Source organism: Oryctolagus cuniculus, chromosome 12 (genome assembly GCF_964237555.1).
Source record: "Oryctolagus cuniculus chromosome 12, mOryCun1.1, whole genome shotgun sequence".
In the NCBI taxonomy this organism is placed as follows: Eukaryota; Metazoa; Chordata; class Mammalia; order Lagomorpha; family Leporidae; genus Oryctolagus; species Oryctolagus cuniculus.
Window position 1 is genome coordinate 13124708 of NC_091443.1, and position 27855 is coordinate 13152562.

The 27855-nt window shown below is 44.2% G+C and overlaps 1 protein-coding gene across 2 annotated transcripts in view; it reads left to right on the top strand.

The window, feature by feature from the left end:
• Positions 1-27855, top strand: part of CHRNA7 (cholinergic receptor nicotinic alpha 7 subunit) — a 132380-nt gene that overhangs the window by 98067 nt on the left and 6458 nt on the right. For both annotated transcript variants that reach the window (XM_002718287.5, XM_051822925.2), the window contains 5 exons: positions 17755-17834; positions 21072-21239; positions 21865-22059; positions 22939-23025; positions 23492-23601. In XM_002718287.5, coding sequence (XP_002718333.1) covers positions 17755-17834; positions 21072-21239; positions 21865-22059; positions 22939-23025; positions 23492-23601 — 640 coding nt within the window. The remainder of the gene's footprint in view (positions 1-17754; positions 17835-21071; positions 21240-21864; positions 22060-22938; positions 23026-23491; positions 23602-27855) is intronic.

Below are 27855 nucleotides of genomic sequence, written 5' to 3' on the forward strand. Positions count from 1 at the left end.
TGTATTTTCAGTTTCCTTGTGTTTACTACTGATATAGAAATAATTAATTTTTGTCTATTGATTTTGATGCACTCATTCATGAGAACTAGAATTTGTTTTTGTTTCTGGAGATTCCTTGGGATTTTGTACATAGATCTTTAATCATGTCATCTGCAAATGGGGGAAGTTTTCTTTCTTTCCAATCCCCGTATATTTTTGGTTAGGACTTCTAGTATTGTATTGAATAAGAGAATTCAAAATGGACCTCTTTGGTTTGTTTCTGATCATAAAGAGAAATAGTCACTCTTTCATTGTATAGTAAGATGGTAATTGTAAGGTTTTTGTAGTTCACATATCAGACTGAGAAAATGACCCTTTATTCCACTTTTCTGAGAATGTTTATTTTGGATGAGTGTTGACCAATGTCTCTTGGCATTTCCTGCATCAACTCAATTCATAAGATCATGCTTTTTCTTCTTTAGACTCTTAATATAGTGAATTTCATTGACCAATTTTAATTATTGAACGAGCTTTACAACCATGGAGCAAACTCTAATATATATTATATATTATATATTATATATATATTATTAGGAAGAAAAAGAAATCCCACCTGCTGGTGTAGTTCCTAAATGTCTGTATCAGCCCAAAGCTGGTGGTGAATATTCAATCCCAGGTCTCCCATGTGGGTGCAGGAACCATTACTGGTACCATCCCCTTTGCCTCCCAGGGTCTGTACTAGCAGGAAACTGAAGTCAGATGCTAGAACTGGGTGCCAGACCCTGGTACTGATATGGAAAGTGGGCCTCTTCATTGCTAGGCAAAATGCCACCCGGTATTTGCAATGATTTTGTTAAGAGTTTGTGTGTGCATTTATGAGGGAATAGTCTGCAATTTCTATGTTTTTTCCCTTTTAATTTTCCGGTTTGTACTTTGATTTGGGTATCAAAGTAATACTAGCCTATAAAGTGATTTAATGAGTATTCTCTTCTGTTCTCTGGGAGAAGGTTATTGAGTTAGTGTTAATTCTTTAAATGTTTGGGAAAATTCTCCAATGAAACCTTCAGGATCTCGAGTTATTTTTCAGAAATAAAGAATTCAGTTTGTTTCGTTTTAGGATTTTTCAGCTTTTTGATATCCTCTTTGTTGAGTTTGCATAGTTTGTGCTTTTTAAGGAACTGGTACATTTCCTTCAGTTGTTAAATCTGTGTGTGAAGTTGGTCCTAGCATCCCCTTATCCTTTGTGATGTCTGCATGGTCTGCAGGGAGAGACCAAGATTGACCACACGTGTTGGCTTTGTCAGTTTTGTTAATCTTTTCAAAGAAGAAGATTTTTGTTTCCTTGATTTTTCCCTATTTTTTCTCTTCCCAGTTTTACTTTTCATTATTTCCTTCCTTCCTTCTTTGCTTTCCTGAGGTGACTCACAGGTAGCGTGGGTTACAGGTCTGGAACTGTTTTTCTCTTGTGCTACTACAAGTTCTCCTTTCAGCACTTTACCTGCATCTCACCCAAGCTGAGGTACTGGGTTTATGTTTTCATTCAGTTCAGTGCATTTCTCCAGTTTCTTGAAGACTTCCTCTTTGACTCGTGACTGACTGACATGTTTGGCGTTTAGCTGCCAAGCATTGGAGGTTTCCCTGTTTTCTTCCTGTTGTTCAAGTTTAGTTTGTTTCCTTTGTGGGCTAATAGCATTCCGTTTGTTTTCCCTTTTTAAACTTGACTCAGGTTTGTCTTCTATCTCTGAATATGGACTTCGTGGTATATGCTCCTCGGGTGCCTGAAAAGAATGTTTTTGCTGCTGTTGGCTTTCTAAAAAGCCAATTAAATCCTATTGGTTGATGGTATGTGAAGTTGTTCTGTATCCTTGTTGACTTTCTGTCTGGCTGCCTTTTCATCAAATATTGAGAGAAGAATATTGAATATAATTGTGCGTTTCTATTTTTCACTTCCATTGGTTTTTGGGTCACACATTTTGCAGCTTTCTTGTTTGGGAGAGCGGTTGTGCTTGCTGTGTCTACTTGGTGGACTGAGCCTTTATGATTATGTAAATTTACATCTGTGCTTCCTAGTGCTCTTGCTATAAAGTCTACTTTATCTGATGATAAAGCAGTCAATCTTGTTTTCTTTTTGAGTAATGTTTCCTCTTCTGTTTTCCGTATCTGTCCTCCTATAGAGGAAAATTTTTTTAAAATTTGAGAAAAATTACTGATAGTGTTTTTGTAAATTCATCTGAGAGCTGTGGAGGGTAGGAGAGGAGGGGGCAGGCGGTGGGAGGAGAGGCTTGAGCAAGCTTTCTCATTGACTGATTCACTCCCCAAAAGCCTACAACAGCCAAGCTTGGGTCAGCACTGAAGCCAAGAAGCAGGTGTGCAAGGGAGGTTGTTATAGGTATATAATAATAGGCTGTTAATAAAATATACTGCTGTGAACGTTCTACCAATTCAATCTTATCTTCCTTTTTATTTTCTCTGTTTCAGGAACTTCCTTTAGCTACTCTTTTTGGTTAATTCTGCTAGTGATTGGATTTCCTAATTTTTTTTTCATCTGGAACTTTCTTGACCTTCCTCCATTGCTCCTGATGGTGTTTTCATTGGCTATATAAATCTAGTCTTTATGAGTTCCTCTTCCTCATTTTACCACTATCATTTCCTTGTCATTTTCCCCTTACTGTCACTGTCATGGCAAGTGCTATTTTTTCATTCTGTTTTATTTTAAATTTTTTTCTTTATTTTTTATTTGGCAGAGAGACAGATTACTCATCCTCTGGTTCGCTCCCCAAATGCCTACAATGGTCAGGGCTATGCCAGATTGAAACCAGGATCTAGGGATTCACTTTGGTCTCGCACAGGTGGCAATGCCCCAAGTACTTGAGCCATTGTCTGCAGCTTCCCAAGGCATGTGTTAGCTGGAAGCAGGAATTGGGAACAGAGGAGGGACTCCAGTTCAGGCACTCTGATGTGGGATTCAGACATCCTAAGAAGCCTCTTAATTGCTGACCAAACACATGTCCCTTTTTCTGAAAACATAGGCTTAGTCTCTTTAGACTTAATATTTATTCACATTAATGTTGGTCAGTTTTTCAAATCAGAAAATGCAAGCTCCCTTTTTTAAAAAAATGTTTTATTTATTTGAAAGGCAGAGTTACAGAGAGGCAGGGGCAGGAGAGAGGTCCTCCATCTGCTGGTTCACTCCCCAGATGACCACAATGGCCAGAACTGTGCCTATCTGAAGTCAGGAGCTTCCTCTGGTTCTCCCAGGTTGGCGCAGGGGCCCAAGTACTCGGGCCATCCTCAATTACTTTCCCAGGCCATAGCCTAGAGCTAGATTGGAAGTGGAGCAGCCGGGACTCGAACGGGCACACACATGGGATGCCAGCACTGCAGGTGGCGGCTTTACTGGCTATGCCACAGCACCAGGCCCACAAGCTCCCTTAAAAAGTTATCCTTTTAATCTTTCAACTAATCTCAAGTGAACCTCAGGCTTGAATTTGGGGCTGCTAGTTTTGTGGGCGGCTTCCAGGGTTGCCTCTGTGCTATGCAGCATCATTACTGAAGGACAAGGTGGCTGGGTGCTTGGGTCTTCTAATTCAACTGACTCTACTCGTCTAGGTGAATTTCCACAGATGACAATGGGTATGTTTGAATATCATTCGGCTCCTGAACTCACACAGATTGTTAAACCACAAAGTCATAGGTTAATTGTACCAGGGAGGTGGACACATAATTCAATTACAGTGTTTAGGAAGTGGGCCTAGTGGGATGTCCTTGGGTCACTGGAGGTGTTCCCTGGAAGGTAGTTTTGGAGGCAAGGTTGGCTGTGAAAGCCTGAGTGGGGCCCGCTTACACAGATTGAAGACCCATTGCAGGCTGTCCATTTGGTAAGTTTCATGTGCCCACCTCCATGGGTGGTGGACTGGACTGGTGTTTAAGCCTTGAGCATTATTCAATCTAAGAAATAGTCCAAGCTCTTGTGAATGTGTGGGTGTGCCAGCCATACATCTTTGAGAGGGGAGCACAGGGCCCTGCCCCATTATCTCTGCTGTCCTCTCCCCTCTCTCCCATCATGACTTCATCTATGTCTCCTAAGCTTTCCTTATGGTTTGCAGTGTTGCACACAGATACTGGAATGGGGCAGTATAGAAAATAAGACTAACTCGAGTTAGAAAAATAGAATAACCTGCTAACGATAAACTAAAGTTACAAAATTCCAAATTGCAGAGTTTATTTGAGCATCTGCAAATGCAGTGAAAGACATAATTAAACACAGTTAAGAATTGAAAACACAATAAAGAACAAAGCACCCTTTAAAAAGCAGTTTTGAAAAGAATCAAGTGAAATTAATACAGATGAGAAATACACATAAAATTTTTAAACTCAGTTGAGGCCTGGGATGTCAAATGAGGCACGGGTGAAGGAGCAGAGAAAATTGCCCAGCTGAATCACTGAAAGCTAAGTAGATAGAAAATAGGAAAGAATGGTTAACAGCAGTTGCAACAGTATCTAACTCAGTCCTGCTTCTGCCTGCCAGGATCAGTTCCAAGTGCTTTCCAGTCTTTTGAGGAAAATACTTTGATTTGCAGAGCAGGACACTGAAGCACAGTGTGCGTAAGGCCACACAGAAAGCGGATCTGAAGGCTGGATCCTCACCCCAGGGACCTTCTCTTAACCCTGCAGAGCATACAGGCGAGGCTCCTCTGGGCAGGAACACAGAGAATACAAAAGTGTTAAAACATTGTTCCGGAAAACTAGTGAAAGTGTGTGACTCATGTAGAGATAGAAAAATGACCTCACATTGAAGAATTTGCTTATTCATAGGACACTAGGGAACCAGGCATTTGTTATAGTCAGTTCAATGGAAAAGTCAAACCAACACATACTCAGGAGGAATAAAGGAATTTTGATATGAATTATAAATGGACACAAAACTTCTTTATCTACAAGGGGCAGCAGGACACGGCCCTACCAATGAAATCAGTACCAGACATCTGTCAGTGTCTGTAACTCAACAACTGCACCATAGGACCCTCCCTTGGTATCCACAGAGGACTGGCTCCAAAACTCCGCCATCTCCCTTAGAAACCAAAATCCTAGAATGCTCAATCCCTCATAAGAAAGACATGGTGTTTGTGCAGAACCCACTTACCTCCTCTTGTAGACTTTGAATCATCTCTAGATTACTTACACTGCTTGTTAATAGTTGTACCGTAGTGAAGGAATAATGACAGGACAGGAAAGTCTGTATGTGTCGGCACATAGACCTAGCTGCATGACACATACTATCAGTGATGCAACATTTTTCTGATACATTCAGTCTGAGGTTGGCTGAGTTCTGGGGCACAGAAGCTGCAGAGCAGAGGTCTGACTGTAGTTGAGAGACGACAGACAGGGTGAGAGTGACTAACTCAGTTATGCATGCTCAGGAGGATGCGTCATTTCCATTGAATCACAGTGCTTTCTTCCTGCAGAGCCATGATCCAAAAGATTGGCTGGAATTTAATGAAGCTGATGAAAAACATAAGTCCTCAGATCCAGGAGATATAAATCTGAAGAAAAATACATGAGAAATGAGCCTGAAACGTATTGTGGGGGGAAAAAGCTGGAGGAAGCCCAGAGCCAAAGGAGGTCATAGAAACGGTGGAAGAAAAAGGAAGCTGCCAGGCAGAGACGAGGCAGTTACACTGACTGCACACTTTCTAAAGGCAACAATAAATGCCAGGAAAAAATCTGTTAAGTACCACAAGAAAATAATCGGCCATTTAGAATTCTGTCCCAAACTAAATCATTCTTTACATGGCTGGGTAGAGGGTGTGTAAATCAAGACTTTTCAGGAAACCAAAGGTTAAAGACGTTTACCACACAGAGACCATAGGACGATGAAAGAAAGTACCAAAAGATACACTTGGGAGAAAGGAATTGTAAGGAATAATGGGCAAAGCAGTTGGTTAAAAAAATCAGATAAATATAAGCATTTTAATGTACAGGTATAAAATAATAATTATTAACTTGGGAGTATTAAAAATGAAGTAGGATTAAAATATCAGGACTCAGTGACATGAAAGGCAGTACTTGGACAATGCTTGGAGGTAAAACACTCGTGTGCTTCAGTTATTCCGGAATACCACAAAGATGACAGCTGTAAGTAAAACAGACAAGTTAGGAATGTAAGAGCAGCCACTGGAAGCATTAGACTAATAATGTTTATCTCCCCAGCAAGTAGGGGAAAGAGGGGAAACAATAAAGAAAACAGGAGAAACCTGAAGAGAGGGGCGAATGCAGTCAAAAGAGGGAGAAGTGAAACATTCAGCATTAGTAGAGGTAAAGCTGCAGTAGACAGCATAAAAACAAATGGATTTCCAGCAGGTTAAAAGATTTGCTAACTAAGTGTATTTTTACAAAATCCAATATAGGCTATTTTTTTAATTTTATTTTTTCATTTCATTTAAAATGTAGAAAGAACGGAGGAAGGCAGGAGAGAGCTGGAGGGGAGAGAAGGAAGGGGAGAGGAGAGAGATCTTCCATCCACTGGTTCCCTTCCCAGAGGGCTGTAGCAGCTAGGTTGTCAGTTCACTTCCCAGAGGGCTATAGCAGCCAGGTTTGGGGAAGCTGAAGCCCTGAGTGTGGAGCTCCATCAGGCTGTCCCATGTAAGTGGCAGGGATGTAAGTAAATAAATGTGCCCTTGTCTGTTCTCTCCCAGCTTCCACGTTAGCAGGAAGCTTGATCAGAAACAGAGCTGCTACAACTCAAACCAGGCACTTCAGTGTGGGATGCTGGCACCTCAAGCAGCAAGTTCACCACTGTGCCACAGGCCCTCCACAAAGCTATATAGGTAGAATTAAACCACACACACACAAGAGGTGAAAACAAGAAGAGGAAAAAGGATACAGCTGACAGTGAGGAGCTGAAATAAAATGAGTGGCTATGTTTATAACAGAAAGACACACATAAACAAAGTAAGAAAAATAAGGATATTTGAAGTATGGTTAAGGTTAAAGAAGGTCAGGTTATAATGATAAAAGTTAGAAAGCCTTACCATATAAAACAAATCTCACACACACATATCTAAAACCATCTTTGATGGAAATTTTTTAGGATTTCAAGGATACTTGTGGTTAAATCTAAAATTTTAGTATAGAGTTTTACATATTTCAGTATCTGATAGTTCAAGGAAGGAAAAATGTAGCAATATACAAGTTTTTTGTTTTTTTGTTTTTTTTTAGATTTGTTTATTTATTTAGAAGTCAGAGAGGAGAGATAGAGATCTTCCACCTTCTGGTTTACTTCCCAAGTGGCTGCAATGGCCAGAACTGGGTCAAGCCAAAGCCAGGAGCCAGAAGCTTCCTCAAGGTCTCCCATGTGGGTAGTGGGTAGTAGGGACAAACACTTTAGGCCATCATTCACTGCCTTTCCTGGTCCATTAGCAGGGAGCTGGATTGGAAATGGAGCAGCCGAGACTTGAACTGTTGCCCATGTAGGATGTTGGCATTGCAGGTGGTGGCTTTACCCACTATACCACAATACCAGCGCACAATATACACGTTTTCAGTACATGGTTTAAAAGACCTCACAAATATAAAGATATAGCTAGAGCCTTCCCTAGTATAAACACCCCAAACAGAGAAGTGCACTGATGTGCATTGGCCCATCATTATCTCCCAGAGTCCACAGTTTTTATGTTAGGTTCCCGTGCTGTGTACTCTGTGGGTTTGGACAAATGTGTGATGGTGTGTACCCAGCATAATACTATTAACATAGAGTGTACTCTACCATTCACTCCTGCCTGCTGTATACCCGAGCCCCTGGCAGCCACTGACATTTTTGCTGCGGCCGTCTTTTTGCTTTTTCCAGAATGTCCTATAGTGGGAATCAGATTGGCTTCTTTCACATAGTAACATGCACCTAAGGTTCCTCTTAGTCTTTTCATGGCTGGACACCTCATTTCTCTTTAGCACAAAATTGCCCTGCATTGTCTGGATGCACCGCAGATTGGTTATCCATTCACCTATTAAAGGACATCTTGGTTGATCTGGGTTTTAATCATTTGTGTGCAGCTGCATATGTGGACATAGGTTTTGAACTCCTTTGGGTAGATACCAAGGAGAACAGTTGCTAGATCATATGATAAGAATGTCCTTAGTTTGTTATGAAATCACAAACTGTCTTCCAAAGCAGCTGTGTCATTTACGGTTTGACGAGCATTGAGTGCAAGATTGTGTAGGGTTTAGTGTTGCAGTGATCCAGGTTTTGCCTGCTTTAACATGTGTGTAGAGGTGTCTCTTTGTTTTAATTTGTGCTTCACTGATAAATATATTGGGGATCATCTTTTCCCATACTTATTGCCCACCTGTGTATCTCCTTTGATGAGGTATCTGTTAAAGTTTTGGGCCCATTTTCTAATTGGGCTGTTTGTTTTCTTACTGTTGAGTTTTAAGAGTTCTTTGTATATTTTGTATATAACAGTCCTTTATCCTTTATCTTTGTTAATATTTTCTCTCAGCCTGTGGTTTGTCTTTTTCATTTGATTGAGTGTTATGGTTTTAAAGAGAAATTCAAGGGGTAGGTATTTAGCTCAGTGGTTACACAGCTTGGGACACCCCCGTCCCGTATCACAGTGCCTCAGTTCAAGTCTCAGTTTTACTCTTCATTCCAGCCTGCTGCTAATGCATACCCTGGCAGGCAGCAGGTAGTGGCTCAAGTATGTGGGTCTCTGACACCCGTGTGGGAGACTCAGAGTGAGCTCCTGGCTTTGGCCTGGCCCAGCCCTGGTTGTTGTGAGTATTTGGGGACTGAACCAGTGGATGGGACATCTCTACCTGCCTTTCAAATAAAATAGTTTTTGTGAAAGAACTTTTAAAAGATGAGTTCATTGGCAAATTCCACCTTGCATAAAGTATAGCATATGAAATTAAATTTATAACTCTTAACCAAAATATCAACACAAATAAGTTGAAAATAAATCCTGACAAACTTAGACATTTAAGATTGTAAGTTTCTATTTAAAAATGCAACTTTCATAAAATCCATCAATATAATTCATTCTATTAACAGAATAAAAAAGAAAAACAAATGATCATCTTAGTAGTTGGAGAAAACTCAATTAACACCCATTTGTGATACAGAATTTTCTTCTCCTAACTTAGTCTTCACTGGGAGCTGATTTAATGCTGAAACATGGGAAGTTTCCTTATGTGGAACAAAATGAGACTAGAGATTGGTTGTTATCACTCCTTAAAAATATCTTAGTGACCATGTAAATTTAAATAGGAAGAAAAAGTAATGGAATAAAATATTTAAGGTTTCAAAAAATAAATTCAATTATAATAAATCACCGACTATTTATTTTTTATAAAAACCCCCAGAGGGCTGGCCCTTTAGATTAGCTGTTAAGAATACACCAATTAAAATGTGTGTAACCCCTTTTGAAGTGCTGGGTTTGATGCCAGCCTTTGCCTCCTGACTCCACCTTCTAATGCAGCCCAGAAGATAGCAGTGATGACTAAAATGGTTGGGTCTCTGCCACGCATGGGAGACCCGAACTGAGTTCTAGGCTTCTGGCTTTGGTTCTGCCTAGTCCCAGCCCTTTTGGGGAATGACACAGCAAATGAAAACTTTCTCTCTGTTGTCGCTCCCCCTCTTCGTGGAGGAACGACACTAGACCCTGCCTAGGCTTCATATCCGAGTCACGGCACCATTATGTCGCTCCCCGTCTTCGTGGAGGAACGACACAGGACCCTGCGCTGTTCTTTCGTCTGCTCGGCCCTCCCCGGGTTTGCTGCTGGTTCTTCCCGGGTTGGCTACTATCCCTTCCACCTCCGTGGAAGGGCAGTTCCCCCTGGCCACATTCCCCACTTCCGCAGGGGAGCGGCACACCGCCGGCCGGTTCTCTCGGGGGCTGCACGGGTGTTCCTTCAGCTAGATGTTCCCCTTAGATGTTCCTGGTGCATGCCATCTCTCTCCTCCTTTATAGTCCTCCTCCGCCAATCCTAACTCGGCTGCCCACACGCTGAGTACGCTGCTCTCCTCCAATCAATAGCAAGTCCTACAGTTTATTAGCTGAACTGGAGGCAGCTGTGCGGAAGCTGTTTACTTCTCTCCCAGCGCCATATTGTGGGAGAGCAGATGCATAGAATAAGTCTTAATTCCAGCAACTCAGTCTAGTCCGGTTTGCTCCCCACACTCTGTCACTCTGCCTTTCAAATAATAAAATTTTAAAGTCAGCAAATTAAAGAGATACCTACACTCTCATATTTATTATAGTTCTATTCACAATAGCAAGGATATAGAATTAACTTAGATGTCCATCAATGTTGAAATGTGTCTAAAATAGTGATTACTGGAGGCTGGGAAGGCTGGGGGCTGGAGAGAGAGATCTGGTACTGGATATCAAAATGCAGATGGACGAAGGTGTTGAGTTTCTATAGACAGTATGGTAACTCTAGTCTGATAAAGGAAATGGAAGAACTACTTACCTTGTATGATTGATTCATGCTGTGTTTATCTGTTGAAGTATTACACTGTACTCATGAAATACAGGCATTTCGTGTTACTCAAAGTTTCAAAAATCAAAATAATTAAAAATATAGAGATTACCTAGATAAAATATGTTGGGTATTAGATTAAAATAAGATCATCAGGCTAGCATTTTAGCACAGCAGATTAAGGTGCTGTCTGCTCTACTGGCATCCTATATGAATGTAGGTTTAAGTCCTGGCTGTACCACTTGCAATTCAGCACTCTGCTAATGCACCTGAAAAAGCAGCAGGAATGACCCAAGTTCTTGGGTTCGTGACATCCATATGGTAGACCTGTAGACTGGATGGATTTGACTCATTCCTAGACATTGCAACCATTTGGGGAGTGAACCATCTCTCCCTCCAACGCTTACTCTCTCTCTCTCTTTGCCTTACAATTAAATATTTTTAAAAGATTATTATAAAAATATTGAATATATTTCTGTACTCTTAGATTAGACAATTAAAAATGTAATTTAGTAAGTTATATTTCCCATGTCCACAGGTATTAAAGCTGTCAATAATTTGATCTAAGAAAGACCTACCAAAATGCTGCGTTATATTTATGCCTGGGAAAACCCAACATCTTAAAGATGTTACCTCCCTATGCTAAATTCACTGTAACTAATGTGATTCCAACTCACTGAGGGTCTCAACAGGGTCTTCATCAGACCAAACAGGAGTGGATCCTAAATTTACAATGATGCACAAATGGTCGTGAGTAACTAAGGCAATTCTGGAGAAAAAGAACCACGCTGGGGGACTTGCTCTTCCAAAATCAACACCTAGATAATGTTGTGAGGTTAAGATGACGCTGGATCAGAGGTAGACATGTAACTCAAGGAACAAAAGAGGGAACTCAGAAACTTGATTTATGCTGTGATGACATTATCCTGTGTTGTTTATTACATTGCTCTAATCCATTTGGCTTTACATCCAATTGTTGGATGGCATCCATGCCATATCCAATTTAACATTGAAATTAGTGGATCGAGAAAGGATTCCTTGTTTGAAACTTACTGTATATACATTTATGGGATACATATAGAAATATAAAACTTACTGTAGTGAGTCATATTAACATATCCATCCTCTGGCATAATTGCTGTGTGCGTGTGCACCCGCCCGCCCACCCGCATGTGTGTGTGTGTGTGTGTGTGTGTGTGTGAGAGAGAGAGAGAGATAGATACAGTCTCTCAACAGGAATCTCATACACAGGACAGCTTTGTCAGGTGCAGTCCTCAGCTGTGTTAGAGCTCTAGACGTGCTCAGCCTGTGTCTTGTATCTTCTGACCTACATCTCCCACTTCCTCTCCTCCACTCTCCACTGCCCTGGTAACAGATGTTTTATTCTCTTTCTTGACTGAATTCTTCTGGGGGCTTCCTGCTGATGCTCCAGGTGCCTGCCTCCTGCTGTCTCTGGCAGGTGGAAATGACCATGGAAATTCACTTCTCAACAGTTTTTGGTCATGGACTGAGATGGGCCATGTTTTCAGTTGCAACTCCTTAATGTTTATATTAAAATATAGAACTCAGTCAAACTATGGCAGGATCAGTCTGTTTTGTGTCGCTGCATCTCAACGAATTCAACTACTTTAAGCAGACTTGTTTCTCTCTGAAATCTGGGCATACTTTCATCAGTCATGTATTAACATATAATTGGCCGGCGCCGCGGCTCAATAGGCTAATCCTCCACCTTGCGGCGCCGGCACACCGGGTTCTAGTCCCAGTCGGGGCACTGGATTCTGTCCCGGTTGCCCCTCTTCCAGGCCAGCTCTCTGCTGTGGCCCAGGAGTGCAGTGGAGGATGGCCCAAGTGCTTGGGCTCTGCACCCGCATAGGAGACCAGGAGAAACACCTGGCTCCTGGCTTCGGATCAGCGCGATGCGCAGGCCGCAGCGCACCAGCCACGGCGGCCATTGGAGGGTGAACCAACGGCAAAAAGGGAAGACCTTTCTCTCTGTCTCTCTCTCTCGTTGTCCACTCTGCCTGTCAAAAAAAAAAAAAAAAAAAAAGAGAGAGAGAGAGAAACATATAATTGGTAGCTTTTTCTTTCTTAGAAGTTTAAAATAAAGGGTCCCTTTTGATTACCGTCTGAGAGAGATGTGCTTCCTCCTTCCTCATCTCTTACTTTTTTAGATAGATTCCATTTTCACCTCTTCTGCGTCTCTCTGTCTTTCAAGAATGGCAAGAGATCACAGAATGGAATTGATTTTACTAATTTGGTCATCCCAAGCCCACACAGGGTCTTTGCAACAGTACACTGTGTCTGGGTTTCTCTTTCTTTGCATTCTTCATCTGTTTCTGGATGCAGATTCTCGTTCTGGTGAGCTGGGAGTTGTTCCTGCCTGGTTTCCTGCATGTCTGTCTGCTCTGTTCTTTTCTCTCAGGGTGCCGACAGCTGGACTCCTGTTTGTATGGCACAGTTACATCTCCTTCCCTTCCATGCTCAGAGGTGGGAATCAGTGCTGCAGAGGGGGTGAGGCAGGAGGCTCTGCTGAGTTTGGGATCAGAAGGCTCTTGCTATGGGCCAGCAGCCTTTTACAGGTACGGGACCAGGCACTGCATGGACCTCAAGGGATGCAGAGGAGGTAAAGGCCGAAGCCCAGAACCCCAGGGTTCAGCTATGCCCTGCATCCTGTCCCTGAGGTCTTTGTTACCACTGATGCCTGAGTGCACAGCTACATCCATACAGATTGGGGCCCTGAGCCTTGCTTGGCACAGCCACCCTAAGCTTGCTCCCAAATTTGGCCTCAGTGCTTAGGGCCACATCTCAGTCACCTCAGGGTGCAAGCAAACCACATCTCCCTGAAGACTCTCCCTCATACTGGTTTTCCTCCAAGTTTGTGATTCGTCTGTGCCTACCAGGGGCCTTGCCCACTGTTATTTTTCCCTGTGGGAGTTCTGCCCATTGCTGGAACCTGTCCAGGTGCCCTCTCCTCCTGTTCATCCTTTAGGGGCATAGATCATGCATCTTTTTTTCTTTTTCTTTTTTTTTTTTAAAGATTTACCTTATTTATTTTATTTATTTTTAAAAGGTTTATTTATTTATTTGAAAGTCAGAGTTACACAGAGAGAGAAGAGGTAGAGAGAGAGAGGTCTTCCATCCACTGGTTCACTCCCCAATTGGCTGCAATGGCCGGAGCTCTGCCGATCTGAAGCCAGTAGCCAGGAGCCTCCTCTGGGTCTCCCACATGGGTGCAGGGGCCCAAGGTCTTGGCCATCTTCCACTGCTTTCCCAGGCCATAGCAGAGAGCTGGATCAGAAGTGGAGCAGCCAGCACTAGAACTGGTGCCCATATCGGGTGCCGGCGCTTCAGGCCAGGGCGTTAACCCGCTGCACCATAGCACCGGCCCCAATCATGCATGTTAATATTTGAGTTACAAATGCCCTTGCCTTCCCATCAGTGGTGGGGGTGGGGCTCAGAGCTCTTCTCACCCTGAGAGCAAGCACCGTGGGTCCTCAGTCATCACTGGCTGGAAGAGGACAGAGGCAGCCAGAGAAATGGGGTGCTTAGAGAGAGTGAAGGGAACCAAGCTGGAATCCTCAGGAACCCCACAGATGCAACAAAAAAATAGTTAACCATTTTCACATGATTTAATACAGAAAATGTCAAATACACACAAAAGCAGACAGGAGTAGGAGGAATCCCTGTGGACCTGTCCCTTCTCCACGGTTATCAGTACCTGTCAGCTGCAGGGCTGCGTCCTCACTCGACATTGTGTCCAGTGTGCGCTGGTACGGCTCGGATGTCCCCCTGTGCACAGAGCCCAGCGTGCAGGTCCTCACGGGGCTTTGGTTGCTCCGTTTCCGAGGGACTTCATTTCCTGCCTCAGAGAGCTGTTTTCCAACTGTTGTTTTGTAACATGGCCCTTTTTCAAACACATCTTGCATCTGGCTTTAGTACTGAAAACAGACGAAGCAGTGTTAGCACCAATCTATTACAAGAGTTTCCTTTTTTATTGTTTATATATAAAGTCCATTTGTCTATGGGAAAAAGCCACGCAGCCGCCATCATGAATCTTAAGATTTGAATTTTGGTAACAGTGACCATGCTGCAATTCCATGTATCTCAATATTCTGTTTAGATGAACAATATTCAGAAATCACTGAGTCACATAGGTAAGCTGTTGCCAATAGCAACAGTTTTTTTTTTTTTTTTAATCTTGTTTTTACCCGTCCGCCTTGTGATCTTGAGAGTCTCTTCAATTAAATTGATCCAAATGCTTGGAGTTAGCTGGAACTGTGATTTTTTTTCCCAGAGTTGAATCCCCGCTCTAACAAGTGCTCACAGTATGTGTTATAAATTAAAAATCAGACAGGAAAAACCAAAGCTTAAGTAAGCACAACCTTGTGTCCCTCAGATACACGAGGCCACACTTGATATTATTGCTGCCATGGACACGGACATGGTGGGAACCCGTGCAGTCTTAGTGCCGGGTAATTATGGCTTGAACTTTTAAAAAGAACACTGCAGAGCTGGAATCATTTCTAAGACGTTCACATACATGCACATTCATGGCAAGGGGAGTTTAATTCAACCTCAAAAAGGGAGTTAAGCAGGCCGCACACATTAACACATTGGGAGTCTCTGAAGGGTTAAAATTCTGTCAGTCATTTGAATGTGTTGACTTCTATCAACATTTTAAAATGCGAGTGAAACAAAATTTTTAAATCAAACACTTGCAGAACTGAAGTGTCCGTACAGCATTGCAAGGTTCCGGGGACGTAGTTGGAAGTTCCTGGTGTTCTCCTGGGTGAGTTCTGGAGAGTGAGTTTTCAGATAACCTGTGCTCTGTCCTGTTTGTGATTAATCCAATCAGAACAGAAGACACTCAAGCAAAGAGTAGTTACATCATGACCCTCCTCCCTTCTCTCTTTTGCCCTGAGTGTGTTTGGAAGTACAGGGGTGGTGTAGGGAACATAGCTTCTGCCAGAGCACTCTCAGGGAGGACGCTTCCTCCTGGACACAGGGTGTGGCCGCAGGCACTGAGTTAGGCTGGTAGATCGCCTGTTAACAAGAAGGGCATTGAGTTCTTATGGGAACGCGGGCTCCCACGAGGACATGCAGCTGCTTTCCCAGACTTGCTTATCTAGGAAACCGAGTCTTGACAGCCATGTTCTGAAGATTATCAGGTAACACTGCAAGTGATCTTAGAGTTAGAAGAGCACTGGTTTGTGCTGTACAAATGGCTGATGTAATCCTGGCCAGTAAAAGAGACACAGGGAACTTGCCGGCGACCTTCTGAGGAAGAGTTCCCGTGCCCTGCCTCTCCTTGTGCTTGCTGTCCCCCAACAGGTGGCTGCGTCATTGTCTCCGTGGACTACTGTCCTTTAATAACTGATTGTTCTTCCTCTTTCCCTCCCTTTTATCTTCTCTCCCTCCCTTTAAACTTCGTTACATTTTTGTTTGTTTCATATGCACATCGTGACTTCCTTGTATAGCTTTTTCCCTTGACTCTGATTGTCATTTTTCTTACTATACATTTTTTAAAAATATGTCTCTAAATCCATGGCACTCTCAGCTCGTTATCCCCCGCTTTGGCTCCGAATCCACTGGATTGTGCATCCTGTCCTCAGAGGACCCATAGCTGCTTGCTCTCACGCGGACCCTCCCCTTTCTAGACCTCCTGAAGAATGTCTTTCTTGGCCTTCATGCTCCGATGGTTTCTTTCTACTCTGGAAAATTTCCATGTCATTTTTCTTTGGGAATTCTCCCCATCCCACTAAGCCTGTTTGCTCTTGATAAGAATTTTGTTACTTGATCAGTTGAGTTCTCCTGGCCCTGTCCTCTCTGGCACTCATTGTTTCTGTCCTAATTGTCATCTGTGTGATTTTTATCAACCAACCCCCTACCCATTTATGAATAATTATTTCATAAATCATATCTTAATTTTCATATTGCTCTTTTTACAATTGCAGTGTCTGCTTGCATTTTCGTGGGGATCTTAGTTTCGTAAGGAGTAATTTTTGGTTCCTCTTGTTCATTTTGCAACTTCATGATGTTTCCCCTTGCCTGTGTGTGTCTCATGCTGAATGCTGTCCTCATCTTGTGATTCTGAGGTTTCCATTGAGAAGGTGTCAGACATAGGAAGACCTCCCAAGGCTCTGCTGATGTGAGTTGCCCTTTCTAAGGGGTCTCCTGGCTGCCAGAATGAGGAGAACTTTACTTGGAGGTACAGGCCCCTTGACTGGCTGCCCATGCTTTCTTGAGGTAGTTTATATTTATTTACATGTAGGGTTGTGTTTTAAAGGTAACTAGCATTTTGTTGTAATTGAGCATGATCAGAAATGACTGTCATGAAGGGACAAGTTGTTACAGTTCCCTGGCCAATAGGAATCACGACACAGTGGGCAGGGCCACTTGCAAAGGTATCAGGGTCCGTCCAGAGGCGAGAGGAGGAATGAGAAAAATTGCGAGCAAGAGCCTTTATCATGAATCCAGTGGGGACAGGCAAGGCAGGGTCATCAGGCTTAGGACTGGCCATTTGGAATGATTCCACTGGGCTCCAGGGCCTAGGGGCTGTGGTCAGTTTTCTGGGACCTGGCCCTGGGGTGATGATGACAGGTGGTGACGGACCCCAGATGTGAGGGTCCTATAGAGGAGATGTGTGTGTGTGTGTGTGTGTATCTGTATCCAAGTTGGTAACTTCTGGCTGCAGGAAGTTTAAACATGGGCAGAGGAGAGTTCCAGGGTGTCTTTGCTTGAACTTATACTTAATTCTTCACCCACACTCCTTCTTGTCTTCAGTGACTGGGACCCAGGTCCCTCTGGGGCTTTGCTGACACCCAGTTCCCACCTGCACCTGCAGTCATTAAAAGTACAAGAGGATTTATTATCCACTAACCCAGTGTTGGCCCCAATCCAAGAGGCTGGAACTAGAGCCTTGACCACAGGAGGCCACACTGGACCGAGGCGGGAGCAGCACGTCCATCCATCCTGGTTCTCCTGCAGGTGGACTAGGAGTTCTCGTCTACTGATGGCCTCCTAAACTGTTTTCACGTTGCACCTTGTTTAAGAGCTTCATCTTGTATACTTTATGCAATGCACCACAGTTCATCTGAAGCAGGGTAGATGTTGGCCTTTTCAAGATGGGCTGTGGGAAGACTCCCAGAGGAACTGTGGCGGTGCTCTGGTCAGGTGTGGGGTGGCTGAAGCAAACAGCCCTTCTCAAGTCCCTGCAGCCACAGCCGTGACAGAGCTGACATGCTGGGAAGTCCACAGTGTGGTCGTGCTGCCTCACAAAATCCTCTTTCTTGTTGCTAGTGCTGATGAGCGGTTTGATGCCACGTTCCACACCAACGTCCTGGTGAACTCTTCTGGACATTGCCAGTACCTCCCTCCAGGTAAGAGCCATGTCCTTTGTGCTGTTCCAGCTAGCCTATGTTAGCAGGTGTGGGCGTCCGTCCTCAGGTGCTCACCTGAGGGGTCCTGCTCTGCCCTGTGCCTCCGTTCACTGCCACCCTCTCCCCTTCCTTCTACTCTGCCTCTTCTGTATTTCCTGAGGCTTCCTCTTTTGTCTGGGAATCAAGGCTAGAGCTGTCTTTACCAGTGAGTGTTGTATGTTCTTATCATGCCGTGTGTTCTTAGACTCGTTCCACAATTGAAGCGAGTTTCTCTTGCTGGGGAATTCCCAACTCTGCTTTTACCCTGCAAGCCAGAAAACCAGGCCCTTTCCTCTCCATTTCGGTTCCAGCCTCTTTCCCCCCATGACTGAGTGCCTGGACAGATGCTGCTCTCCAGGTTTTGGGGGTGGGGTGGTGTTTTGAGTGCATGCATTCAAGAGCACTCTTGGGGTAGGCACAAGGTCCAGTGACTCATCAGTGACTTGTTCCTCAAAGAGTCTCAACTCCCCAGTGGTTAACTATTTCCTGGACTTGATTGTTTTCCCACCAGCCTGTCATTGTAGTCAAGCTCACCGAACCCTGGGTTGTACAAGGAGCAGTCACTGGCAGGGGAATCCAACCAGGATTTTATGATTTTGAGGCACATTCAGGATGTGTTTTAGCATGCAGATAATGGTGTCCCATCATCCTTTGTTAAAGACACGTATAAAGACTCAAATTGAGCAATAAATATACTACTCATAGTAACTTTAAGATAAATATTATTTCACTGAAATAGTCACAGAAATGAACAGTTGGGATGTGAAGGGTTAACAGGGTGATTTTTTTTTTTTGTCTTTTGTAAGATTTTTACATTTTTTCGGTTTCAGCTCCTGCACTGCTACTGTTTGCTTTCTTTAATTTTCTGCTCATCGGCAATCCACAGTTACCCCTGCCTCACCTCTACAACCCCCTGCACACACACACACACACACACACACACAGCCAGCCCCGTCTCACAGTGCATCTGATTTGATGTGAATCTGATTTGGCCCCTGGGCTGCTGTTCACCTGCTTCTCCTGGCAGCAGATAACATCTCCTGGCAGAATTTGTGTGCTCACTGTGGAATCCATCGAATGTCTGACCCAAGAGTCAGTAATGAGTGAGTGATTGAACCTGTCAAACATACATCCCTCCCAATAGTGTTTGCTTGGGTTCAAGAAGTCCAGCATTTCTGGTTCTCTGTCTTAAAACACCTGCTCTCCTGCATTCCCCAGACCCTCCCGCAGCACTTCCTGCTGACCTTAAGCCCTGCAGACTGGAGGTTTGCAATGCCTGTGTGTTCTTTTTCACCAGGCCTGGGACTTGCTGCTTCCATTGCAAGGACTATTTTAAAAAACAACCTCTGTAGTCATCTGTGCTGCAGGTTGTTTTGAAATCTGAGATTCTTTTCAGCTACAGGAGCAGTGCCCCTAACCCTCAAGCCATCTGCGTGCAGCAGCCGCCTCGGGGTCCATCTCTGCAGCCGGACCCCGGGAGCCGGTCAGGACAGGGCACATTTTGCCTCCACCTGAGGATCTTTACACTGGCAGGAGAGGTCTAGAGCTGCCTGACTAGGGGACAGCTGGTCATGTGCTGGTAGAGTCCAGTGTTAGTTCTGAGAGGGCTCGCTCCTTGCTTAGTGAGACACAGGTTAAAAAGAACATTTGGGGCATAAACATTGGCATGAAGACTTGATCATGTCATGACAGCCCCACTCCCTCCATGCTTTTATTTTTAACAGCTTTATGTAGGTAGAATTTACATATCATACATTTTAGGTACATGATTCAACAGCTTTTAGTAAATTTACAGAGTTGTGTAACCATCGCCACAGTCTTGTTTTAGAATATTCTCATCAAGATCCCTTTTGCCTGTTTACACTTCATTCCAACTGCCTGGCCAGTCCCAGGCACACGCTGATCTGCTTTCCACCTCTTTTATTTCTATTTTTATTTTTATTATTTATTTATTTTTAGTCATTTCATAGAAATGGAGTCCCACAGTTGCAGGATTTTGTAACTTTTGTAACCGCGTGGGTCTGGGGGATCCAACTCCGTAATGGGCAAAGTTTCTGGAATGACTTCCAGCTTCCGTGAGCATGACGGCAGTGCTACCAAGTTTATTGAAAGGGACCTGAAGGAACACAATGTTTATTTTCTTTCCCCAACTTAGCTATGGGCTGGGATTTCTATTAGCAAGGGCACTAGGTCCCCTCTTCTTTCTTTTCTTTGTTGAACTTAGTAGCAGAAATTTACAGAGGGTGGGCCCTGTTAGCACTGGGACACTCAAACTATGCTTCCTTTCAGCATGGTCCCATCCTTCTTTGGCCAGGAAGAGCACGTGGCCATAAATAACTCGAGTGAGCTCTTCTGGTCCCCTCTCCATGACCTTCTGGAAAATGTACCTCCAGCTTGACCTAGCCTCAGCTGGCTGTTTTCAGTAAAAAACTGTTCTATTCAAGCACCCTCTCTTCAACCTAACCCATCAGTTCTTGTTCCATTCTTGAACTAGAACTTGAACCAGTTGATATTCTCCTTTACATATATTTCTAGATAATCAAGTATTTTCCAAATGTTTAACATAAAGAAAACATCTACCCTACCCCTCACTAGCACAAGCACACACACCTTCTTGTATATTCTGTCTCTAACCCCTTCAACATTTCTCTCAAAACTCTTTTTTTCCACATTTCTTGCTTGTATTATTTAGAGTCTCAAGGTGCTCATGGTGAATGCACATTTATATGAGCATTCTTTAAAAAGTTCATGGAAAATGGAACTTAAAAATAAGTTTATTTACTTGGACACAAGCAGTTTTTGACATCCACACATAAGATGGATGTCAAAAAACGCATAAAAATACATATTATGGAAAAAACAGTATACATGGATTTAAAAGCATCTTTGCTCTATATAAACTTGTCTTTTAATTCCATTTTTCCACTAACTTTTTGAAATGCCCTTGTGGAGCTATTCTTTGTGCAAAGAGCACTCAGAACAGTCTTCTTCAACAGCATTTCCTTATGGTATTTGAATTTCAAAGAACAGTGAAGCTTTGGCTTCACTGCTTTCCCAGAGATTTGCAGTCAGAGGACATAGTTTGTACTGGGCGAGAGATTTGGCAGGGTGGGTTGGGCTGAAGGCACTGCTGTGAATTCTGAGCACGTCGCAGTCAGCCTGGGCTCTGTCTTCTGATTGTTCCCATCACTCGTGTAGGCATATTCAAGAGCTCCTGCTACATCGACGTGCGCTGGTTCCCCTTTGATGTGCAGCAGTGCAAGCTGAAGTTTGGGTCTTGGTCGTACGGAGGCTGGTCATTGGACCTGCAGATGCAGGAGGCAGATGTCAGCGGCTATATCCCCAACGGGGAATGGGACCTCGTGGGTAAGCCCCGCAGAGACGCCTGGCTGACAGCCTGGAAGAAAGAGGCTGGCTTTCTGTGTGAGTGGGTAAAACTGAGGATTTTCCACTGTGCTTTGCAGAGTGAGCATTCATTGAGGTCTGCAGTATTCTCCATACTGCATTGAGAGTGGTAGGCTAAGAAATAGAAAGCTGTTAGAAAATGCAGAGCTTTGCTTGAGAAACTTGTGCCACGGTGAGGACACCTTGCAGCAAGTCCATGCTGGGGTGGACGCCTCTGCACTATGCAGAGCCACTGTGTTCCTAAAATCAGCTTGGACAGCAAACTTCAGTTGATGGGAACTTAGATTTGATTATTTTAAATAGAAAAACAGCCATGACATGTATAATGGCTTAAAATTGACAGTGTGTTATTTATAACCGTTTATTTCCACTCTGTTAAGATTGTCCACCTACTTGTGCAGCTATCACTGTGACAGTCTTTTAACAACTTTATCATAAACCAGCAAGGGTTTATGCAAATGGTGACCACCGAGTGTTTCAGAGTTCAGTGGACTCAGGGCTGAGCCCAAGTGTGGTATACACATTGACATAAACAGGCTAACTGTGTATTCCAATACCGGCTCCTTTCCTCCTCCTCCCTGTGGAGGTATTCCGGGCAAGAGGAGCGAGAAGTTCTATGAGTGCTGCAAAGAGCCATACCCAGACGTCACCTACACAGTGACCATGCGGCGCAGGACGCTCTACTACGGCCTCAATCTGCTCATTCCTTGCGTGCTCATCTCGGCCCTGGCCCTGCTGGTGTTCTTGCTCCCTGCAGACTCCGGGGAGAAAATCTCCCTTGGTAAGTGCCTAGGGGTCATTGATGAGAGTCTGGGCGTGGAGACCTTTCCTGGGGGTCATGCGTGCAAGGCTTACTGTGGGCAATGAAGGGGCCCAGGGCCCATCACACTTGGGCTTCCTGATCCAGGGTGTCTCCAGGACACCAGAGAGTCCTGATTCCGACTCCAAGCAGGATGGCTGCACTGTCCTGGACATACCATAGGCTCCTCAGTTCCTCCAATCCTGCATGGGTGATGGGGACACCCAGGAAGGTCTGGCTCTGTTTTGCCCAGGGAAGCCTGTGCTTTTTCCCCTGTTCCTTGGTGGAGACTCATTGTGGACAGTGACCAGTAACTTAACTTCAGCTTGCATTTGCCATACATGGTGTGATTCCCTTTGATCACGTCTGTATGAAGACAAGAAAGCTGAGATATTTAGTATTTGGGATAAATTATTCTCAAACTTGTATTTTACAAATGTGAGGCTCAGAAACATTCAGTGACTTATCCAAGGTCACAAAGCTACTAAGTAGCAAAGTCAGGATCTGAAACCAGGTCTTCTGATTACTGCATATTTCTTTGTCCTGCTACATGAATAATACCTCTCAATAATAATGTGAGGAAGTGAAAAGTGATTGTGGGAAGTTAAGTTGTCCACTTTGTATTGATCTTGTAAGGGTCTGGCTCCCAAATGTGTCTCCCCCAGAGACTATTTTGGGACTGATTAGTGGCACTGCCCCCCTGAAAGCACCCAAGCCCATATGTACAGACACTGTATTCCATGACACTCTCCCAGCAGCACCTAGTTCTTTGAAACTCAGGTTAGAGCCCTTCCTTGTTGGATGGGGTTTGGGCCATGTTGGCTTCTCTTCCTGAGGGAATGCTGTGCGTTTCTGTTTCAGGGATAACCGTCTTACTCTCCCTGACTGTCTTCATGCTGCTTGTGGCCGAGATCATGCCCGCAACATCCGATTCGGTGCCCCTGATAGGTAAGACATACTTGGGCCTCTCTCCCTTGAAGACAGAGTTGGAGTGCCTCCGCGTCCCCAGCGCTACTCCATGCAGATGTGTCTTGATTCTCTGCCTGAGGAGCTGACTTGCTCTAACCACTCACAGGAAGGGGTGACGGGAACGGGAGATGACACCTCCTTCCTGGCTGGGAGGAAAAGGAAGCATATGAAGCAACGCTTTATCTAGTGCTTGGGACTTGAGTCTTTTGCTGCTTCAGTGGGCTTCTTCCAGTTCTGGGTTGCCATTCTCATCTGCAGATGCAAAGTCAGGTGTTTGCACCCTGCGCTCGTACCTGCCCTCATGCCCAGCAGGCGGTAGGCTGCAAAAACGGCCCAGCCAGCAGGTCAAGTTTCTCCGCACCCCAGGCTCTAACGGTCAGGGACCATAACTCGCGGTGTTTGTGCCACGTGGCCACAGTCTCACCCTGTGTGTGTCTCTCCGCAGCCCAGTATTTCGCCAGCACCATGATCATCGTGGGCCTCTCCGTGGTGGTGACCGTGATCGTGCTGCAGTACCACCACCACGACCCTGATGGTGGCAAGATGCCCAAGTGGGTGCGTTCCTGTGTTCACTCCCCAAATGCCACATAGCAAGGCTGGGCAAGGCAGAAGCTGGGTGCCGGGAACTCAGTCCAGATCTCCCACATTGGTGGCAGGGACCTAGTAACTGGAGCTTCCCAGGGTGTGCATTAAGCAGAAAGCTTGAGTCAGGAGCCAGAGCCAGGTATTAAACCCATGTACTCAGATATGGGACACAGGTCTTTAAATAAGCATCCTTTTTTAGAAATCTATTTTCAGGCCGGCGCCGCGGCTCAGTAGGCTGATCCTCTGCCTTGAGGCGCTGGCACACCGGGTTCTAGTCATGGTCGGGGCACCAGATTCTGTCCTGGTTGCCCCTCTTCCAGGCCAGCTCTGCTGTGGCCAGGGAGTACAGTGGAGGATGGCCCAAGTGCTTGGGCTCTGCACCCGCATGGGAGACCAGGAGAAGCACCTGGCTCCTGCCTTTGGATCAGCACGGTGCACCGGCCATTGGAGGGTGAACCAGTGGCAAAGAAAGACCTTTCTCTCTGTCTCTCTCTCTCACTGTCCACTCTGCCTGTCAAAAAAAAAATCTATTTTCACATTTATGTATAATCACAGTTAAAATAAATAAAATATAGTAATACAGTATAAGGTCTTACAGAATCTTCTCAGAAATTTTTTAGGGAAGAACTTTTTTTATTGTTTGAGGAATACAACTTCATGCATTTAATATACACAGATTTGAGAATATGCTGACCCCTCCCCACCTACTTCCCTCCCACTCATACTCCAGCCTTTCCTCTCCCTCTCTCTTCCTTTCCCATTCTTATTTTTTTTAACAGAGGTCAATTTTCAGTTAATTTTTATACTTATAAGGTTATCCCTACAATAAGTAGAGAGTTTATCAATTAGTATGAAGAAAAGAACTAAACCAAACAAACAAACAAAATATTGTTCCTCCACAGTCAAGGCAAGTAAAAATCATTGCATCTCAAAATGTCAGTTTTGCTCCTATAGATTACATTTTAGGTACTCAGTTACCACAGAGCAGAGGGACCATATGGTATTTGTCTTTTTGTGAATGGCTTATATCCCTAAGTATAATGGTTTCCAGTTATATCCATTTTGTTGCAAATGACAGGATTTCATTTTTTACCACTGTATAGTATTTTTTTTTGACAGGCAGAGTGGACAGTGAGAGAGAGAGACAGAGAAGAGAGAAAGGTCTTCCTTTGCCACTGGTTCACTCTCCAATGGCTGCCGTGGCCAGCGCGCTGCAACCGGCGCACCGTGCTGATCCGATGGCAGGAGCCAGGTGCTTCTCCTGGTCTCCCATGGGGTGCAGGGCCCAAGCACTTGGGCCATCCTCCACTGCACTCCCTGGCCACAGCAGAGAGCTGGCCTGGAAGAGGGGCAACCGGGACAGAATCCGGTGCCCCGACCGGGACTAGAACCCGGTGTGCCGGTGCCGCAAGGCGGAGGATTAGCCTAGTGAGCTGCAGCGCCGGCCCCACTGTATAGTATTCTATAGAGTATATATACCATAGTTTCTTTATCTAGTCTTCAGTTGATGTACATCTGGATTGATTCCATATCTTAGCTATTGTACATTAAGCTGAGATGAACATGGGGACACAGATCGCTCTTTCATATGCTGATTTTGTTTCCTTTGAATAAGGAATGGGGTGGCTGGGTCACATGGTAGGTCCATATTCAGCTTTCTGAGGTATCTCCATACTGTCTTCCACAGTGGCTGTACCACTTTACATGCCCACCAATAGTGGATTAGGGTACTTTCTCCCCTGTCCTCGCCAGCGTTTGTTATATGTTGATTTCTGTGTAAGAGCCACTCTAACAGGAGTGAGGTGAAACCTCATTGTGGTTTTGATTTGCATTTCCCTGATAGCAAATGATCCTGAACATTTTTTCATGTGTCTGTTGGCCATTTGAATTTCCCCTCTTGAAAAATGTCTGTTCAGGTTCTTTGCCCATTTATTGACTAGGTCGTTTTGTAGTTGTTTAGTTTCTTGAGCTCTTTATAGGTTCTGGAAGTTAATCCTTCGTCAGTTTCATAGTTTGCAAATATTTTCTCCCATTCTATTGGTTGCCTCTTCACTTTGCTGAATGTTTCTTTTGTAGTGCAGAAACTTCTCGGTTTGATGTAATCCCGCTTGTTAATTTTGGCTTTGATTGCTTGTGCTTCTGGGGTCTTTTCCAAGAAGTCTTTCCCTATGCCAGTGTCTCGTAGGGTTTCCCCAATGTTCTCTAGTAATTTGATGGAATCAGGTTGTAGGTTTGGTCTCTGATCCATTTCGATCCAGTTTTCCCTACGCCATTTGTTGAGGAGACAGTCTTGGCTTCAGGGGTTGCTTATTTTTGCTTCTTTGTCAACGATAAGTTGATTGTAGGTGCGTGGACTAATTTCTGGGTTTTCTGTCCTGTTCCATTGGTCTGCATGTTTGTTTTTGTGCCTGTACCAGGCTGTTTTTATTATAACTGCCCTGTAGTATGTCCTGAGGTCTGTAATTGTGATGCCTCCAGCTCTATTTTTATTGTTTAAAATTGCTTTAGCTATCTGGGGTCTCTTGTGTTTCCATTTGAATTTTAGCATCATTTTTTCTATATCTGAGAAGAATGTTGTTGGAATTTTGATTAGGATCACATTGAATCTAAAAATTGCTTTCGGTAGTATGGACATTTTGAAGATGTTGATTCGTCCAATCCATGAACATGGACAATTTTTCCACTTATTTATGTTTTCTTCTATTTCTTTCTTTAATGTTTTGTAATTTTCATTGTAGAAATCTTTGATCCTTGGTTAAATTTATTCCAAGGTATTTAAATTTTGTTGTAGCTATTGTGAATGGGATTGATCTTAGAAGGTCTTTCTCATCTAAGGCAGTGTCTGTGTATACAAGGCTATTGATTTTTGTTGGTTGTTTAATCAGCATCTTAACCACTAGGCTTGCCCCTGGTTGCCATTCAAAAACTCACACTGGCTGTTCCAAACGCAAAGCTTTCTCACCAAACTCTGCCTCTCTGTGTGTCTGTGCACAGAGCGAAGTTATGGCAAGTGTGCTCCTTGACAATCCAGCAGTATTATGTGGTAGTCAGACATCCCAGAGCAGCTCCTGCACTGGCTGCCTGGTACGTTTTGCTAGTACAGTGTTGAGCATGTGCACTGTGGAGTGCTGCACAGCAGCTGCAAGTGTTGGATGAGATACAACAGGGCAAGATAGTAGGAGCTTCACAACAGAATGAGAAGTGAAAAGAGCAAGACACAGAATGAGTTATATAAAAATGCACATATTCATTACGTATAGGAATATAATCCAAACAGAAGCCTGTGTGGCACAGGTGAACAGCTGCTAGTGTGAAGGGGGATGGGATAAAAGGAAATGAATGAAAAAATGCAGGAATCCCAAGCCCGTGACCTCACCCCAGATCCTGCCACTCCTGAGCTGCTGAGGGCCAGACTTTGGCCTTGTCTGCTGATACCCACCCACCTACAGGGTCTGTTCCTTTGGAGTCTGGTGTCTGAAGCTCTGCTTTCCAACTACCAAGTGAGGGCCTGGGCTTTCCCCACCTTACAGGGACAAAACCCCATGCGGGGAAGGGCTACCTGCTCTCTGACCCTCAGGAGCACCCTGTACACCTCTCCGTATTTTCAAGGCCTCAGAATGCTTAGAAGCTAAAAAAGCCTTCTCTTCCCCAAAGAAGCCGGTCTTTGGAGCCTTGTTAGCTTACATCCCAATGCAGAAGGGGTACTAAGAATTGCCCCCATGGTAAAAGCAGCTAAAGGTGTGAGGTGCATGAGTTTCTCTCCATGAACAGGGAGCTTCCAGGCCTTCTAGAAATGGCCATTGTACAGTAGTTTACAATCACCTGAAAGCTAGCTCAGAGACGTTTGTTTTCAAAACGCTTTGTGTCCCTCTCCTTTCAGAACCCTTTCCATGGCAGGTGGCCCTCGTACACGTCACAAAGACTCAGTGTTGGTTCAGGGTGTTGACAGTGGCAGGAGCACAGGCTAAATGGTGAGACCTTACACACAGATCACATTGCTTATTTTGAGAAGCTCCTCTCCCCTAAAAAGGGTGAGACATTCATATACATTGACTCACCTTCTTGAATGGCTTTCTCATAACTGTAACCCACGTAGGCACGTTGCAGAGCAGTTGTGCAAACTGAGGCCTTGTTTATGTGCATATCTCTTTGTCTTTCCATCTTCCTGTCTGAAGCAGATAAGGTTATGTATTTTATCTGTTTCAAAAGTCAAAATAAAATTAT